This window comes from Medicago truncatula, chromosome 5, assembly GCF_003473485.1.
Source record: "Medicago truncatula cultivar Jemalong A17 chromosome 5, MtrunA17r5.0-ANR, whole genome shotgun sequence".
Lineage (NCBI taxonomy): Eukaryota > Viridiplantae > Streptophyta > Magnoliopsida > Fabales > Fabaceae > Medicago > Medicago truncatula.
Window position 1 is genome coordinate 18,323,937 of NC_053046.1, and position 19,846 is coordinate 18,343,782.

The 19,846-nt window shown below is 31.6% G+C and overlaps 2 protein-coding genes across 2 annotated transcripts; one reads left to right on the top strand and one right to left on the bottom strand.

Annotated features, from left to right (window-relative positions):
- The first annotated feature begins 5 nt into the window (after positions 1 to 5).
- LOC11414000 (casparian strip membrane protein 1) lies at positions 6 to 2,295 on the top strand. Its single transcript, XM_003613814.4, has 3 exons — positions 6 to 350; positions 578 to 701; positions 1,772 to 2,295. The coding sequence occupies exons 1-3, from the start codon at positions 130 to 132 to the stop codon at positions 1,985 to 1,987; spliced, it is 561 nt and encodes a 186-aa protein (XP_003613862.1). The 5' UTR covers positions 6 to 129; the 3' UTR covers positions 1,988 to 2,295.
- Positions 2,296 to 2,414: 119 nt separating this feature from the next.
- LOC11413262 (photosynthetic NDH subunit of lumenal location 2, chloroplastic) lies at positions 2,415 to 4,763 on the bottom strand. The gene is made up of 2 exons (XM_003613815.3): positions 4,182 to 4,763; positions 2,415 to 2,647 (listed from the first exon to the last, which is right to left on the bottom strand). Exons 1-2 carry the CDS (start codon positions 4,662 to 4,664, stop codon positions 2,549 to 2,551), a joined length of 582 nt encoding a protein of 193 aa, XP_003613863.2. The 5' UTR covers positions 4,665 to 4,763; the 3' UTR covers positions 2,415 to 2,548.
- Between the last annotated feature and the right edge of the window lie 15,083 nt (positions 4,764 to 19,846).

Consider the following 19,846-nt stretch of genomic DNA (forward strand, 5'->3'; position numbering starts at 1 on the left):
ATGCCTCTTTTAGATAGTTAAGAAGCTCAAGCACTTACACATAATAATATCCTATTTTAGATAGTTAAGAAACACAAGCACTTATACAAAAGTTTGTGTGTGAGAGAATTTTAATTAAGTTGGAACAAAATGAAGGGAGGTTCAATTGAACTTGGTGAAGTGTCTAAAAATGCATCCACAAATAAAGGGGTGAAAAGAGGATTATCTATAATGGATTTTATTTTGAGAATAATTGCAGGTGTTGCAACACTTGCTAGTGCTGTGGCTATGGGAACAACTGATGAAAGGCTTCCATTTGCTACATCTTTTGTACAATTCAGGGCTGAATATGATGATCTCCCCTCATTTGTGTAAGTGTTCTATTTTTGTATTTTGTTATACCGACCTGATAGTTAAGAGTCCTACGTTAGATGATATATGAATTTGAAAATATTTTATTTATAGAAGATATCACTCATCTTACAAATTGATTTTGTATGTTTGAGTTCAGACTAGCCCAAATTTTAAGAATGAAAAATTAATTAAATTGCAATTTACAATATTAAATATTGGCTAATATTGAACATGAATATTTCAGGTTTTTTGTGCTGGCCAACTCTATTGTTTGTGGGTATCTTGCGCTTTCATTAATCCTATCAATACTCCATATAGTAAGGAGCACTGCAGTAAAAAGTAGGATTCTCCTCATTGTTCTTGACATGGTAAACACACTCATCATGATGTTTACAAAAATTCTCAGTATATGACAATTTTTGTAATTAAAAAGGACATTAAAAAATAAAAACATAAAGTAATATTTTTTTTCAAATTAAACATAATCCTTCTGTTAAACTTATTTTTTGTAATTAAATTAAACATAAAGATCAACTTGGTATATATCATATATTGTACCCAAAAAAAAACTTGGTATTGTATATTTAGTGTTAACATTTCAAAAATAATCTTCTGTTAATGTTTATAGAGTAAATGGTCACTTTAGTCCCTGACTCTGCACCTCACTGTCACATAGGTCCTTGACTCAGGATTAAATAAAAAGAAGTCACTGACTCTGCACTTCTGTCCCTGACCGTAAATAATTATGTTAAGTGATGATGTGGCTCAGGTTTTACAATGACATGACATATCAGGTGTCACATGGAGTAAAGCGAAAGTAGAAAATGACCACTTTAATTCCTAAATCAAAAAACAATATCCCCAACTTAAATCTCAAATCCTAACCAGCCTCGTTAGGTTGCTGAAATTTAGGCACAAGTACAAAAATTACTGAACTTGATATTCACATAGTTGAGACTAAGAAAGAGATTTTTAAATTCTTAATTTTAAGGTAGTATTTGAATTTTTTTATAAATTTAGCTATAATAAGTCATTTCCTAAAATACATTTGATTTTACAAGTTCTCCAAACTTATACGAATATAATTTACATTGAAAATTTTGAATTATCCATACTAGCTCATAAACTTTTCTCATCCAAACACATTACATAGATTTTGTCTCATTTGCCAGTTGCTAGAACTAGCCCTCCTGTGTAACATAGACAACATTATTGTGAAGGTTTCTACAAGTTTGTACAAGCAACTTTTCCTTAATTGGTTATATTAATGTGTTTAAAAATGAATGAGCTGTCATATTCATTAATTGATATGGTAACACATTATTAAATACATGTGTTAAATAACTTTACGCTGACGCGCTGCATACTCATTAAACTCTTCCATATATTGTGATGCTGATCAATGTTTAATAATAACAATTGAGTTTATATTGTGAAGGTAATGATGGGTCTACTAGCAGCAGCAGCCTCAGCAGCAGCATCAATTGTGTACATAGCACATTATGGAAACACACAAGCCAATTGGTTTCCTATTTGCCAACAATACAATAGTTTCTGTGAACGTATTTCTGGTTCTCTTATTGGCTCTTATATTGCCGTTGCTCTCTTTATAATAATAATCCTCCTATCTCAATCAGCTATCTCTCGAAACTGATGATTTGGTCTATGAGTTTATCGCGTGTTCTATTCAGATTATAGAATCTGAAATGTTTCAACGTGTTTTTGGAGGTCTGTATGAGGTGTTTATGCTTTTTGAATTCTATATTCCGAACTGCATAGAACGCACGAGAAACTCATAAGATGGAAAAAAAAAGTCTTATGAAAATCGTGATCGTGTGTATTCCCCTATAGTCTGTGTGCATTTGTACCAAAGTGTGTTTCTCTAACTTGTTTAGGCTTGTGTTGGATACTTTGTTGGTGTACACAATTTAAATTTCTTTTAATAGTACAAGAGGTTTGAAAGTTTGACTTTGTAAGTTCAAATTCAATGGATAAAATTCAGATTTCCCATCAATGTTTGTAAAATAGTCATTAGCGTCAAAATTCTCGATTTAAAACTTTTAATAATGTTCAATTTAAAATACTTGAAGTTGCACATTCTAAACCTTTTATATATGTTCAATTGAAAATCCAAAATTCAAAAAAATTAAATGTCAAGATGTGTTTTATACAATTAGAATTCCAAATACCAATACCCTGCAGCTTCAACTTTGCACTAAGCTAACTGAGCCACAAGTTCATCTATTGATTTCAATGTCTTCTCGTAGTATAGGTATGATTCATATACCTTTGGTGTCCGAACATAACGATCCATCTGAAGATGGAAAAAAAGAACCATAAATCAGATGCTAGACATTAGCAATCATTAGTTCATTACATTTATCATATAATAACAATGTTGATTTTTGCATGACAAAATTAATCTTTAAATGCATATTCCATTTATTAAAATGATGATAGCCATGAGTGTAACCCACTTTTATACCGATAGCATCCATTAAAAACCATTGTTTTATGATATCATTTCATTGTTGTAATTGTATTTTAAAATTAAGTTTAAATCACATTTTGATCGAACCGTAATTTTAGTCCCCAATTTTTTTATGGCAAATGTTAGCTTGTTAGTTGTTATTTTCGTACTTTCTCATTTGCTCAAGATTCAAACCTAGATCTTTCACCCTTACATCTTAACACATTTAATACCTTAGTTCAACCAAGCAAGCTATTCATCCCTCATCCCCTTTTTCTAATAGAACAATTTTGATCCATCGTTTTAAAAATTTGACCAACCCATCATTTCGACCATCCAACTTAATGAGGTATAATAAGTTAGATGGTGATCTGACATGAAAACAAATGCCTATCTCTTGAGAGTCTTAAAAAAATGATGTTAAATTAAGTGGTGATCAAATATATAGAGGAAAAAGAAGATCAATTGAGATGGTACAAGGGATTGAGAGTAAACAATTTAGTGTCATGGTATCATTAAATTTTGGATGGTTAAATTATAAGTTGGTCAAAATTTCAGAAATGGGGACCAAAATCACGGAATTAAAAACGACAGACCAAAATTATGGTTTGGCCAAAATAAAAAGATCAAAATAGCATTTAAACCTAAAATTAACTATGCAACATGGAAAAATAGAGTTCATAGTGCATGATAATGTAAAACTAATTTATATATTTGTTTCTTAGGATAGCTAATTTATACAAACATGTCAAATTCATGTTTCATCACTCAAATTAATCCATGAAATTGACAATTTGAGTCGATTAGTTGAATTTTTTAAAATTAATCATGAAATTGAAAATTTGAATCAGATGAGCTAATTTGGACGAAATGAAATTTTAATTTTCAAAATATTTTGGAATTTCATCAATTTCAAAGGCTAAATTATCTTATTTTATGACTATAATTTTAAAAAGGTTTAATAGTAGTTTTAACCCCTAATTTTTTCAAAGTTGTAATTTTGGCCCTCTAAGAAAAAAAAACTACAAAATCACTCCCTAAGTTTTGCATCTCTGGCAGTTTTGACCCCCAAGACCAATTTTGACTCAGTCTACGTTGACGTGGCACCCTAAGTGAGGTGTCACGTGCTATTTTTTTTTTTTTACCAAAAATTGGCCTTGGGGGACCAGAAACTTCTACGGTTGCAAAACTTAGGGGCAGTTATATAGGCTTTTTCTTAGGGGGCCAAAATCGCAACTCATGAAAGTTAGGTGGCGAAAACTGCTATTAAGCCTTTTAAAGCACACATCAGTATAGCAGAAGTTGTATATCTATTCATAGACTTATTCAATTCATTCATCAAATTAACAAAACACCACTAAAAATTAATCATACATACCTCAGTCAAATTATCAACCAACTCATTAGCAGTTTTAACATACTCCTTGCGACGATTTTCAGGCAAAGTAGTGATAGCATTTCTCAAATCCTGTTCAAGATAATTCTGTTTCAATCTTATATAAAACATAACATACCTCCAAGACAAAGTTTCCAACATTTCCCTAAGATTATGTAACCCTTCAGCTGTTTGTTTTATCCTTAAAACTGCATCTTCAGGGGACAATCCTGGCATAAAAAAATGTTCTTTCATAAAAGAACGTGTGCCCCAATTCTGTGCTAGTGCTAGTGGTGTTGTTGTAACATGTACTACTCCAACCATTGATGTTGCTAGAAATGTTGAAACTAAATTTCTTCTATTTGTTACATTTTGTTTAGAAGATAAAGAGTTGTTAACGTTGTTGTTGATGTTGTTTGAAGTGTTTTTGTGTTTGGTTTTGATGTGAGCATGGAGTAGTGTAGTGGCATGAGTGAAGCTGGACATGGTATTTTTTGTGTGTGGATATTTTTGGTGTATGAAGGATTTAGGTATGGTGTGAATTTTGAATGGTGTATTTGGACTATGGAAATTTTTGGGCAGGTTTTTATTGGCTGACCGTGTTGCCCGGTTTATACACTTATGCCTTGAGATTATGCCACGTGGAAACTTTATTATCCATTTGAGTTGAGAAAACTCCAAGTCAATCATTGTTGGAAGATTTAAGCATTTTCTTTTTGGTGAAAAAAATGTAAATTAAATATTGGATCAATTAAGTTTTTAGTCTTATAAACATCTGCAGTTTTTTTAATCTCTGTAAAAATAAATTATATTTTTTGGTCTTTACAAAGTTTTCCATTAATGTTTTTAGTTCCTGTTAAATTAAAATTTGTTTAATTATGTTTAAAATTTTAAATTTTTTAATAATTTTTTACATACTTGTTTAAAACATCATAAAACGTTCCGCTGCAATAAGTTAGGTCAAAATTTTATTTTTAGGTCTAAATTTTTGTTAGTTTTATCTTTAATTTTTGGCATTTTAAAAAATTATATTTAATTCATTACATGTTAAAAAATTCTAATTTTTTATAAAATATATTATTATAATGTTCTTAACATGTCTGTTAAAAATCATTTAAAAATAAAAAAGTTTAAGTATAATTAAACAAATTTTAATTTAACAGGGACCAACACATACTTTTAGTCCTTGTAAAATTAAAATTTGCTTAATTATGCTTAAACTTTTAAATTTTTAACATATTTTTTACATACTTATTTAGAACATTATACAAAGTTCCTCCGCAAAAAAGTAACTCAAAATTTTATTATTTGGTCCAAATTTTCATTAATATAATCTTGAAAATTTGGCTTTTAGAAAAATTCATATTTAATTCATACATGTTAAAAACCTAATCGATTTTATGAGTGTCTTACGATGTTATGAACATGTCTATAAAAAATCTTTCAAAAATTTAGAAGTTTAAGCATAATTAAACAAATTTTAATTTAACAAGGATTAAAAACACTAACGGAAAATTTTGTATGGACTGAAAAATGTGATTTGTTTTTATAGGGACTAAAAACAAAACTGCAGATATTCATAGGGACCAAAAACTTAATTAACTCTTATATATGTATGGTAGTGGCTTTGATCCATTTGCAGGTTCATAGAATTTTCACTATTAGTCCTCGTGAGCATAGTTCAGTTTGGCAGAAACATGCATTGTTATATGCAGAGGTTGTATAAGTGAGAAAAATGTGAAATGTGATACGGGAAGAGAGAGAGATTTCACACATGTGAGTTCTTTGTAGTGAAGCGTATGTGTAAACGTGTTTTCCCCTCAGGTTTTTGACCACCGATGGAAAACACCCAATTATAATTAAAGATAAACTTCATCAATATTACAAAACTGCCATCGTGTTTCATTTTTCCCTTCAGGTATATAGTTCCACCGATGTAAACACTCTTCAATAATGATCTCTCCCCTCAGCTAATTTCTCAGCCGATGTGAAAATGCCACCGTGTTGCATTTCACATCAGGTATTTGACCACTGATGTAGATATCCTGTTGTTTTCTAGTAGCGGAACCCCGGACGCCCTACTTATTCACTTTGAAAAATGTGAATTCTAGCCATTAATCTACTTAAAAAAAAAAAAAAAAAAATCACTATCATTAACCATCACAATACATGAATATCGTTTTTAAATACCTTAGCCTCTAAATGCAATTTTCATTTTTATAAAGAAGAAATTTGGTAACTTAGTTGATATGTCAATTATATGTAGAGCTGTCAAAAATGGGTCGGGCTCATGGGCCGACCCATTGGCCCATATTTTTGGGTCGGGTCGGGCCTAAAAAACTAACAAAAAATGCACTCAGGCTTTTTCAGCCCAAGCCCATTTGGGCCGTACAAAAGTTGGGCCAGGCCGGGCTGGCACATCGGGCTTTGGGCCGGCCCATTAGCCCATATTTCATTTTATTTTTGTTAAAAAACAACATATTTTTTAAAAAAATTATCAACTAATTTAAAATTTATTAACAAAAAAAATATTTAAATAAATAAACTTAATAAATATGGATGAATTTAGCTTACAGTTTTAAAATTTTAAAGTTTATAAATTATTAATTTGATTTAATTGAAAGAATAATCTAGAGTTTAATTATTATTCAATGTTAATGTAAAAATTATTTATATTTTTATGTCCATCCAATCATATTTTAGCAAAAAAATAATGGTGAGTAACTAATACATAAGAAAATACATAAAAAAAAATGAATAAATTTTAAAAATAAAACATAAACGGGCCAGGCCGGGCCGGACTCTAGAATTCACTGCCCAATCATAAACGGGTCGGGCCGGGCTGACCCATTTATATAGTCGGACCTCTCGGGCCCGAGTCGGGCTGGGTCGGGCCGGCCCATTTGACAACTCTAATTATATGTATCTAAAATATACATTAAATATGTATATACTATTTAATTTTGACTTTTACGTTTCAAAACACTTGATGTTAATTATGAAATTTGGAAAAGAAGCATTATACATGTCTTTTAATTTGATTTTTTTTTTTTTATATTTAAGACATTTTTTTTGCTAAGCAAGTGTTTATGTTTAGGGACATAAGAAATATCTATTTATTGTATTGATTAGTTAGTCAATTCATGTTTCCTCTCTCAAATTCTTCTTTTTTTTTTTAAAAAAAAAATTCAAAAATGGAATTTTATTATCAACCAACTTTACTTTCTCTATACAAGGAATGTTAGAGAGAAACAAAGAGAAGAATGAAATTACATCATAAAACGGTTACAAACACCAAAAGCAAGGGTAAGGAAATTACAACCATAATAAAGGGTTGATATACCACATGTGGTAACTAAAAGTAAAGTTGATGTGAATAGTATGATCTTTTTGTCAAGTTGATGTACCTTTAGCCATCCATAAGAATATGCCTTAATTTTGTTAAGCAGATGGCAAATAGTATCGTCTTTATTCTTTAATATTTTTTTTATTTCGTTCTTTCCAAATAATTCAAATAGAGAAATATCAAAATAAGATTACATTTGGATTTCGATAATCCACCCAAAACACTAAATTGTGTCAGGTGTTTCGAGATATGGTGTGGAACTACTATGACGAGGCCTAACCAATCATAAGTAGTGATCCAAACATGACGGAATTAGTCATAACGAAGAAAAATATGAGTCGCGTCGTCCATATTACCATAATTTCCCACACAAGATACGAGCAGTAGTTTTGTTGGGAGGCGGTTGCGAAGAAGACGCAACACAAAGAAGTTAACTTTCAAAGGAACATCTCGATGCCAAAATACATGATTATCATTTGCAATGTGTTACGATTTGCTGCTATTAAAAAACTATAATCATTATTGATTGTATTTTATTTTATGTACACTCCAAAGTCTCTCCCCATCCTAGATGCCTCATCTCAAACACAGTTGTCATTTTATATCAAAATCCTCAAAAAGGCGGTTGAACCTATCTTTCAAAACCCATCCTCTCAACTAAGGATCCCACCAAAACAAAATTGAAGTTCGGTCACCTGCCTCACGCACAGAATTATCACCTATCAAACTTCCCACTCCTGCTCCACCACCCTGACTAATATTAATTAAATTACTCCACCAAACTGATCCCTCTTCCTCATCCAGAGGAAACATACAACCAATCTCTCCAAATTTTGCTAAAAGAACTCTATGTAACGCCATAGTCGTTATTTTATTTAATTTGGAATTATTTAGAGTCTTTTATGTGATTTTAAATAATATTTGTGATTTTAGGTGGTGTGTATTATTTTATTATATGATTTATTTTAATATAATTAGAATAATATGAGAAATAGAGTTATTTTGGAGTGTGGGGAGTTAATTAAGAATTAATAGAATTAAGGGGAGTTTAATGAAATAAAGGGGAGTTAAGTTTTGGGAGTTAAGAAAAAGAGAAGTCAGAAAACGTTTTATACGTAAAACAAGTTTTGGGAGAGAAGAACCAAGAACAAGTAGAGCCAAGATCATCCGTGTGTTGTGCGATTTTCTGAATTAAGGTAAGGGTGAGACTATCTCTCAATAATCATAATATATAATTTCTGAAAATTGATCTAATTGAATTGTTCTTGAAAATAAAAATTGGGAATTAGGGTTGATGCTGATTTTGAAAGGAATGGTGTAAGAATCATGTTTAATGTGTTTAGTTTTCATGTTCAGAATGATTTCTTAATCTATAATGTTGCTGTGATCAGAATTTGAGGGAGATTAGAATTGGTTGGGAAAATTGGAGAGGTTTTGTATGATTGCTAGAATGATCTGAATTGTTGTTGTTAATGCCTGTTTTGTGTTCCTTTAGATGCCTAGTTGTACAATGAACCTGTAACCATCTGTTGGAAACGTTGGGTGATCAGGGGATTAAAATTGGGTTTTGGAGTGAGAAAAGGTTTGAAACCCGTAGGTTTTTGCACTACCGAGATGAATGGTCGCTTAAGCGAACGACCCGTCGCTTAAGCGAGCATTCAAGCAAGCTGCCCAGAATCCTGTTTTGTCAGTTCACTTAAGCGAACTGTGAGCGAGCCTGTAAGCGAAAAAATTATTCCATTCTGCCAGAAGTTCGCTTAAGCGAGTCGCAAGCGAACCGTTAGCGAGCGGAACCCCAACTTTCTGTAAGCCGGTCGCTTAAGCAAACTAGCCGTCGCTTAAGCGAAAATGACCTTAGTCAGCCACTTTTTGAACTTTGCCTCGTGCACTAGGGGATTCTTTTGAGCATTTTTAAATGTTCCTTTCAACTTGTAAGACCATTATATATACCCTGAATCCTACTGAACACATTGTTAATCGAATTGGTGGAATTTAATGAATTTTGAATTTGAGTGAGTATGAAACCAAGTTAAAATATACTATGTTGAATGAACTTGATGTATTAGTATGATTGTTATTAATTATACTTTTTTTTTTATCTTGGATTGGTTTGTGATGATTTTGCTGTTGACGGTGATGTATGCTTTCATTTAATTAAAACCATACATGTTGTTGAATTATGAAGTCGTAAGCCATATATACATATATGCATTGTCGAGTTGTATGTAGATATACACAAGTGGAGTCAGTTGCATAAGCATAAAAGCGGAAGGGCTTTGGCCCTAGAACGCCTTGTCGTTCAAAGCGGTGAAACTCTTGTTGTTCAAAGCAGTGAGGACTTATGTCCTGAATGAATGCTTTAACCATTCAATAGCGGTGAGGACCTATGTCCTGAACGAATGCTTTAACCATTCAATTAGCGGTGAGAGCTTCGGCCCTGAATATGGTACCACGTGCATAGTTGCATTTGTCGAGGAGTCTTAGAGGTGTTGTCATGAAATTGCATGAGTCGTTGTTGTTGGTTGAATTTTTGTATTATTGATGATGTTGTTGATTATGAAATACATATGCATATTGAATAATCATTGATATTTTAGGGTGTTAGACTCAATTGAAGTTATTATATATTATTATTGTTTGTGAATCTCACCCCTTCTGCTTGAAAATGTTGCCCTTCCTATGGGTAACTTGCAAGTGATCATGAGTAGTAGGTGGTGGCTCAAGTGTCTAGGGCTCTGATACGTACGGGATGAGAATTTCTTATTTGTTTTTCATTCCTTATGTATCAATTTTTGGAACTTGCTGATGTAGCCCTATGCTTGATTGTTGGAATTATTTTGATGAGGCTTTTATGCCAAGATATTTCATGGAGAATTAAACGGTTATTGTTGTTGTTTTTGATGCAAATATTCCGCTGCAAAATAATGATATTTTTGAAGGATATTTTATTAAATAGTTTTATATCCTATTTAAGAAAATTTGAAAATGAAGTGTGACATGTTCGTTTGGGTTATTACTCTGATGAATTATTTGTTAATTAATTGCTTTGGGATAACAGGGTGTTACACTCTATACCATAAACTACTCTGCTCGTCCTTCAACCTCCAACAACATTTATCCATCAATGTCAAATTAAATTGCCTTAACTGCCTAACCATAATCCCCCATTCTTCTTGTTAGAGCAAACAATATCCCAATTTATCCAAGAAATTTCTAATGTCCTCAATTCCCCCCTAGAAAAAACATTTCAAAATAGATTCGATAGAGAAAATGATACCTACGGGATCCTTGAAGAAGAAAAGAAAGTAGACAGTACGAAAAGACAAGAAAGACTTCATAAGAACCAATCGATCACCCAAAGAAAGGTTTCTACTCGCTTTCAACTCGACAATCTAGATTTAATCTGATCAAGAAAAGGTTTCTAGAAAGACAATTTTCGGTAGTCATCACCAATAGGAAGCCCAAATACAAAAAATGGATGTGACCAGTTTTATACTTCGGCATACAAGCAGCCTTAGCCAACCAAGAAGCAGCAACATTAACACCAACCAACATTATTTTATTAAAATTTACCTTTAGGTCGGAAATTGCCTAAAAAAGGATAATAGCAGCTTTTGGGATCTAACATTGCCTCCTAACAATAAAGTGTCATTAGTAATTTGTAAATGGGAGATTGAGATGTTGTCTGAGCAACCAAATGAGTAACTTGTAAAGAGCCCAACATCCATGGTTGAATTCATCAATATATTAATGCCTTTTTTTTTTTTGTAGCAATACATTAATGCCTTTAACAACTAATAAATAGAAAATGGGTGAAATGAGATCTCCTTGACGAAGCTCTCTTTTAAACTTAAACTCATCGACTGGAGTTTTGTTCACCAAGACTGAAGCTCGGGTCACACAATTCATGATCCATTTCTGCCAAAGTGTAGGAAAATTCATTTTTAACATCATTGTTTCAAGGTACTCCCAATCAATTGAGTCAACAACTTTCTCAAAATTACCTTTAAATAACAATAAATCTTTTTTTTTAACCTCCGACCATCATCTATTGCTTCATTTTATATAAGAATATCGTAAGTATGAGAATTCTCTCTATTGTTGCAAAATTTCAAGTTTAATATTTGTGCAAAATTATGTCGCAATATTTTATGATGTGTTGCATGATTATCGTTTCTATGAGTGCTTTTTGTATGAAAATTGAAGGACTCGCGACAACATCATTTAGTACTCTAAAATTCTATTTACCGGATGGAGACCTTTATTTTTAGGTAATTTAATGTGTCCCACGTATCACTCATTATTTTTAGGTACTTTAATGAAGTGCTAACATTAAAGAAGATTGAAGGAAGAATGAGCCCAACAAACATGTTGACAAAAGTGGCAAGCATCAACAAACTGCAAGTGTGCTGATCAACTTAGTTAGCAAACTAGTGAAGATTGTTCTGTGATCGATTTGTGAAGGTGAATTGAAATTATTCTTCAAGTGGGAGATTGTTATAGTAAATACTCAAGACTACTTAGCCACCAAATTACTTGATAACATGTTTTTATAAGTATTTTATAGTTATACTTTGTTTAATAGATTAATAGTTATTGTTATAGTTTTAGGATTAAATTACTACTTTTTGTTTAATTTCTAATCATAGGATAAGATCAAGATAATATGAAGAAATAATGAAAACGTAGTGGAAAATATACATTTGATGAAGTCTTTAATCAGCACTTATACCTTAGTGGCTACTTAATGCATAAAATTATGGTCTTAGTGACTATATATTGGGTTGTAATCGGTGTGTTTCATCATCATACTTTACACATAGAAACTCTTGTAATGTTGTTCTTTCATTTTCAATGAAGCTAAGTTCTTTACTTCTTGTGTTCTTTTATTTCTTGTATTTGGTCATCACTATGATGAGTGAGTATTCCCCTTAGTCTTGGAATTGTGGAAAGTAGTTCAATGCTAAAATTTCCACAATTCCAATTCTTTCTTTTTGTCATGGAGTTTTAATAAGGTATCTAATTCAATCTAATTATTTTTTTAAAAATATTTTGAGCACAACTTAGAAAAATCCATTTGATACTCAATAAGCCTCTGTGGAATCGATACTTTTTTATTGCACGATAAAGTTGTGCACTTGCGGGCTTATCATCACTTAGTCACCAAGGAATAAAACTTAGGGTGTGTTTGTTTCAAGTTTACCAAATTTATTCCTAGGAATAACATTCCTTGGAATATAAAGATGAGAATTTTATTCCAAGGAATTTAGGAAAAATATGTTTGGTTAGCTTTATAATATTCCTAGGAACCATAAAAATAGGGATTATAATAGGTAAACTATTTATGAATTTATTCTCATCTCCATGGGAACTTTATTCCCACCTTTTTCCTTGGGAAATTTTTTCTATTCCCAGGAACATTTTATACCCGAGAATAAAATTTAGTAAACTTGTAACAAACATAGGCATATACATTCCTATCATTTTATTCCCAGGAATCAATAATTATAACTTGAAACAAACACACCCTTAGCCATTAAATAAATTAAACCATGAAAAAACTTATATATCAAGTTTCTTAGTCATGAAGTATGTTGCTTGGTCATAAAGGGATGGAATTTGATCATGAAGCTAATCACCAATAAAATAGAGGTGATGGATGAAGAAAGAATATCATTCTTTGAGAGTGAAAAAAATGGCAACCTTGAGAGATCATTTTTAGATGGTGAAGTTCTTGCGGTATAATTGGATTGTAGGGAGTGAGAGATTGTAAGTGATTGTAAGCTACACAATAAAAAAAATATGAAGGTATAATTGCATTAAAATGTAAATACAACTGATGATATATTTTTGAAAGAACAAAATAAATAGTGGTAAAGAACAAAATAAGAAGTTATAAGCTCAAATGTTACTTAAGCAGTAGTATTTGTGACTTGTGTCGTGTTTCAGTAAAGAAAGTGGTAAAGTAAAGGACTACCACAACAAATCTCTTTCTTTATAAATTTACAAGATGCATCTATATCATTTAGTTTGTATATGATTTTATGTTTGTTTTGTTTTGTTAAGTGCAGTATGTTTTTCCTATTATACCTTTATTTTAATCCACCAATAAATTTTTATTTTTTGCACATACTTTATTTTTTTTAATAAATTTAATATATTATCTTTCTCTCGTAACAAACAATTGTCAGTTATTATCTTTTTCTTTAAAAAATTCTTATTTTTTTGCGCGCTCTCTTTCATAACAAACAATTGTCAATTTTCTAAATATTGTGCACATCTTTTTCATTATTTTAAGTCGATTTAAAAATTATATTGATGAAACTTCTTCTTCATTGTTTTGTTCTTGCTCTTGTATCTTGTCAAATAAGTCTTCAACTATTGCTCCCTCTTCACCTCTAATGAGCAATTCCAACAATCTTCCACTTTTTCTTCTTTTTGAACATTCATAAAATCTTTTATTTTTCTTCTCTCAAATATGTTCTTTTACTTTGCACTTGAATTTTTTAACAATTTCTATTCATCTTATTTATAGAATTTTAACTCTTCTTGAAACCATCATTTGTAACAAAATTTTGTTTAAATTTGAAGATAACAAGAAACAAACTGTGTTTAAAAAAATAAACTGTAGTTTTCCAAATAGCTAGCATTAATTAATTTATTGAAAAAGATAAGGGTATAATTGATAAATTATACCCTTAAAATACCAAAAAGACAGTTAAATAGGAACGAAAAAATAACCCTAAAAAGACACTTAAAAGGGAACTGAGGGAGTAGCTACTAACACTACTAAAAAAGCAAAAATTAGTGAGGGAAATTTAGAGAGGGAAAACGTGAATTCCCTTTTTAATTCCGTCGTTAAATTTTACGACTAAGAAACTTGTGAGTGATTTTATTTTTTAAGTCACTAATTTTTCTCTCTAATCTTATTTTTTTAGTAGTGTAAGTGTTTTACCAAAAAATAAATAAACAAATAACAATAGTAAATCATTTCAAAATATAGCTGCATCAATTATCAATAAAACCTCGCATGCGCAAACAGGATGGGATCGCATACCTAATTGAAAATTCCCCTTATCATAGGAGTTAGAGATGTTTAGATTTTTACAAAAATTTCAGAAATGATATGATATGAATGAATATTATATAACGAAACACTTCAAATTTTGATACAATTCATACACTATTACTAAATAAATTAATAGTAGTGTATGAATAGCAGCCAAATGATCAAAAGTCTTTCACTATACAATAGAACATCCATTTCACTTTATTTATACAATTTTTAGAAGAATATAAAAATTCCTTACTCCAATGATAAGGAAAACTTGCAAGAGGGTCCGCAACCTAAGTCCTACATACACATGAGAGACAAGAATTTCATTTACATAGGTACATTTTGTGATAATATTCTACCGTTACTTTCTTTTTTATTTGAAAAAAGTTTTGTTGCAAATTTACAAATAAAGGTAAGGGAAAGACAGGGAAGACACCAGAAACAACAACTCAACATAAATGATGAGTAAAACCGGTTTTTTTTTCTCACGATCTGAACCTCTCTTTCACCATGTTTCATCAATGTCATTATGTTCAGATAAGAATTATGTAGGAGGTGTTGCTTCGGAAACTACGAAGAAGTGGGAGGCAGATGATGATCTGGATTAGCTTCATAGCAAACATGTTTTTCTTCGAAAATTATGTAAGTTATTCCTTCTTGTGAAATTTGTGGAACCATGTCCAACATTTAATTTTTATTTAGAAAAGAAAAGTCGATCATTTACTTTTGCATGTAAAAGAAAATTTGTTAGCAAACATACTTTACATTTCGTAATTACATTTGTTAGCATTTTTTTATATTTAAATATAAAGAGCTTGAATAAAAAGTGAAAATTGTGTTCCTGAAGTTTACAAAGAAATAAATCAATCAATTTCAGCTGGAAAATGAAGTGAATATGAGGCAAGTATACAAAAATCATAAGAGAAAAAAAAAAAAGGGAAATTGTGGCTCTGTTTCGTGTGAATAGTAAAGGTGTGATGGCTATGGCTAGCATAGTGTGGTTTGGTTAGAAAAGAATAGAGTTCTCTCTCTTGTTTTTATAGACAAATAATTACCCTTGTGTTTCTTTGTTTTTTGATGCTTTTGTTGTCCAATTATTTATATACCCTTAAAGTATCATTTTGAATTTGGAGGTAATTAATTAAATGTAGGACTCGGTTTCACAAATTTCCTTTTACATGTAAAATTTGTTGCTTTTTCATCTTTCATTTATTTAAGTGTGTTTGTTATTTTTCATTTGGGGTATGCATGCCTTTGATGCAGGGAGCAGTTGGGTTGTATCACTTCTTTTGTCTTTTTGTGAAACAAATTTTCTTTCTTCCATTGGTGAAACAAATTAATTAGATTAGATGCAATGCAGCACACCTAACCTAACCCATAAATGATGTGCTAATCATTCACTCAATTTATTAGATACAAATACAATAGAGTCAATTTTCTTGTTTTTGTTTATTCTTTTCACATGCAAGAGAGGTGAAGATATATATGGTCATCACATTAAAGCAAGTAACATAATAGAAACTTAATCAATTGCCTCACAGATCAAGGGGCAATGTACAGGAAAAGGAATTCAAGCCTTATTCTCATAATATGATTTGAAATTACATGGCTTGTTATAGGAGTAAGATGCTAAGGATACTAAATCCCAGACACTTATTTTCTCTATGCAAGAACATGATCTAGCTACATTATGTAGAGAAACTATTACTCTTGTTGATAATTTTAGAAAGAAACTTTGAAGGACATAGGGAGATCGGGGAGCGATAATGAGTTAAATGTTCAGGACCACTAAGAGACTTTAACGCTAATCTTAAGACATTAGGTTTATGAGTCTCCTATCTTATATATCCAACATTTCTAGTCCATGTGAGACTTAACTATTCATACTTGATTTCCAACAGTCTCCTCATCAAGTGTTTACCCACATACTAGTCAGATCCACACCAGAATCATGTTCCCACTCACTCAAGTGTGGGTCACCCCATACTAGTCTGATCCAAACTACGATCCCGCTCTCACTTCCTCATCGAGCCTAACTGATACCACTTTATGGAGAGTCTGGGGAGCGGCAAAAAGCTAAATGTCCATAATCACTAAGAAACTTTGACACCACATTGTTACTCAAAACCTTACGACATTAATTACTTACACTTGATTTCCAACATATAGTGATCATTTTAGTTAGTGTCAAATTGTAGGCAAGGTCTATGACTTTGAGAGCTTGCTAAGTGTTGGTTAAAACATCCTTGAGCTCGCAGACCATAAGAAATAGACTCAACTCAAATGATGCAAATCAAGAAACCCTTTTATCCAACTCTTGCGAGAGCATTCTATAGGAATGTTGTGGTAAACCTGGAAGATGCCACAGTCACATAAAATCTCAAAGGAATTGATATGGAAATTAATTCTAAGGTTAATAGAAAAGTCCTGCAGGTTCCAAATTTGGGTTAAGAATACCCTTATGAAGATTGGTTCTCATAAGCTGAGATGAACAAGGAAGATGTTATCTCAAAACATATCAAGAATCCAGAAGGAAAGAAGAACTCCTTCAACCTTTAAGACCTATAAAAAATTATTCACAACTTGTGCTTGCATTCTATATTTTCGAGGTCATGAAGCTTTGAGAACATCAAAGATGTTGATCTCTGCATCATTCACCATTTGATGAACAAGCTACCTCTTGAATTCAATCACCTCATTATGTTGCATATGATTAAGACTGATACCAAGAAGAATATAAGCTATATTGTTCCATATATGATGCTTCTAACTCTAATTTTCAAGCATTTTAATATGCCTATATAAAATGAAGAATCCGAGGAAGATTACAAGGTATTTGACAAAAGAAATCTCCTAAGTCTGAAATTTTTTTATGTTACTTGTAAAGGAGGTCTTTAATCCCAAAGGAAAGAAAGCAAGCAAACGATCCTTCACTCCTCCCAAACTGATCAAAGTTTCTGCTAAGAGAAAGAGAAGTGAATCAATATTACCAAGGTGCGAGGGGAATGTAGTTATTGGGCTGATTTAAGTCGTGAAGTCACTTGTTTCCATAATTACTAACTAGTTACTACATAATTTCAATAGATGTTCATCAATATTAAGTATGTCACCTCCCTAAGAACTTACTATCATGGTACGCTCACTTTCGGTTTGTTTCGCTATTTACTAATTAATTACTTCCTAGTTAGATTGATATAAACATCATATATGAATATCAGTATTAGGCTCTGTCAAATCATTCACCCGTCTGCGCCCTCATCACCAATCCCCAATTACCTCGCCCACACCACTCAACAACAGTCGCCCTACTAATAAACTTCAAGTGAGCTCGCCCAACCCACTCAAACGTCTTCGCCCTCTTCACCAAGCTCTAACGAGCTCGCCCAAAACATTTAAATGTCCTCGCCCCCGTCCCCAATATCCAATGAACTGGACCGCATCACTACATCACCAATGCCTCCAGTACCGCCCCCACTGTAACACCCCGTTTTCCCAACTTAAAAATTTCATAAACATTTATCAGAGTAAACAACACATAACGGAATGCTACACTTCTAAAATATAATAAATGAGATAATTAACTAATTATCTTTCCAAAAATTCATCAACATATTAATTCAAACTTTGCAGCGGATTAAATTCTTGGCACGCAGGCCTTATTAAAGCATAAGCAATACGTAAAGGAATAGAAAAGCAATAACAAAAGATCTCATCTCGTTACGTATCAGAACATCCTAAGACTCAGTGAGGAATAAGTCACTCACGACAACAACAGCAGCAACCTACTAACGATCACCTGCAAGTTACTCATAGGAAGAGCAACATTTCCAAGCAGAAGGGGTGAGATTTCACAAAACAATAATATTAAACATATAATTCAACAATTATATTTAACAACATAACAACACAGTAATCCATCATATATAATAATATAGCAATAACCTGATCATCATCCTTTAGTAACATAAACAACAACATATTCAACATAATCACATCTTAATCAATATAATAAACAACATATTCATTGTCTTTCAATAACAACATATTCAACATAACCACATCATCTTATAGCAACATAATTCTTCGCTTCATAAACATCATTATATCTTAACATAAACAACATAACATAATTATCATCATGGTCAACATCACAAACACCATCATAATAACATCATAATCAACATCATATAACAATATCATAATCAATATTTATAAGCATCATAGCAACATCACATCATGAACATCATCTTATAACAACATAACATAAATCATTGTCTCATAATAACATAAACGACACAATATAATCATCACCTCGTAATCACATAAACAACATAACAACATCTTATTCATGATCATGAACAACATTACATAATCTTTCATCAACAACTCAAGGTTAAATAACAACTTATCAACAACGACACAACTTCAACTTAACAATGCAACTTAGACTTCTTATTCATCTTAGACCCTCTTGTCAAAATGCAATTACGACCTCTTAATCATGCATGTGGTACTAACACGGAGCATTAAGCCCCAATCGCTATTTGAGTATTATTATACTTCCGGAGCATCAAGCCCCAATCTCTATTTGAGTATTATTATACTTCCGGAGCATCAAGCTCCAATCGCTATTTGAGTATTATTATACTTCCATAGCATCAAGCCCCAATCGCTATTTGAGTATTATTATACTTCCGGAGCATCAAGCCCCAATCGCTGAATGCTAATGCATGGACTCGACCTCTTAAACATCTTAATTCAACGACCTCTTAAATAGTCAACTTAATCAACTTAGACTGACTCGTGCAACTTAGTTAAAATAACAACATCAACATAGGCAGTATACAAACAGCATGACATAATAATATCATTTGCAATTCACAACATCTTAATATTCAATAAAACTTCAAGTAATGTACACAACATTATATCACATCATAATCAATGTCAAAACATCTTAAAACAGCTTCACAGGTTATAATTAATATTATATTCAACCTCCATTCCTACCCCAAGGATCAACTCACAACATGGGTTAAATACTCTTAAACACTTTAATTGAACTCATAGTACTTCTAGTTTTGAGGGTTGGAATTATCCCATAAGTTTTGGATTAATTTAGAAACGATTATGCTGAATTTTCATAAGGTTTCACTAAGACCTCCTTGGAGTATTTTCATCATATCTCAAAAACTAAAAATCATTTTCAAGTCAAACCAAAGCCATTGGAAAGCTAACAAAATTATCTACAACTTTCATGTTTAC

Excerpts from the sequence above, each read along its gene's own strand:
- LOC11413262 (XM_003613815.3), bottom strand. The coding sequence starts at position 4,664 with ATGTCCAGCTTCACTCATGCCACTACACTACTCCATGCTCACATCAAA. Across the intron at positions 2,648-4,181 it reads TGGTTGATAATTTGACTGAG|ATGGATCGTTATGTTCGGAC; the intron begins GTATGTATGATT and ends TTCCATCTTCAG.
- LOC11414000 (XM_003613814.4), top strand. The coding sequence starts at position 130 with ATGAAGGGAGGTTCAATTGAACTTGGTGAAGTGTCTAAAAATGCATCC. Across the intron at positions 351-577 it reads GATGATCTCCCCTCATTTGT|GTTTTTTGTGCTGGCCAACT; the intron begins GTAAGTGTTCTA and ends TGAATATTTCAG. Across the intron at positions 702-1,771 it reads TCCTCATTGTTCTTGACATG|GTAATGATGGGTCTACTAGC; the intron begins GTAAACACACTC and ends TATATTGTGAAG.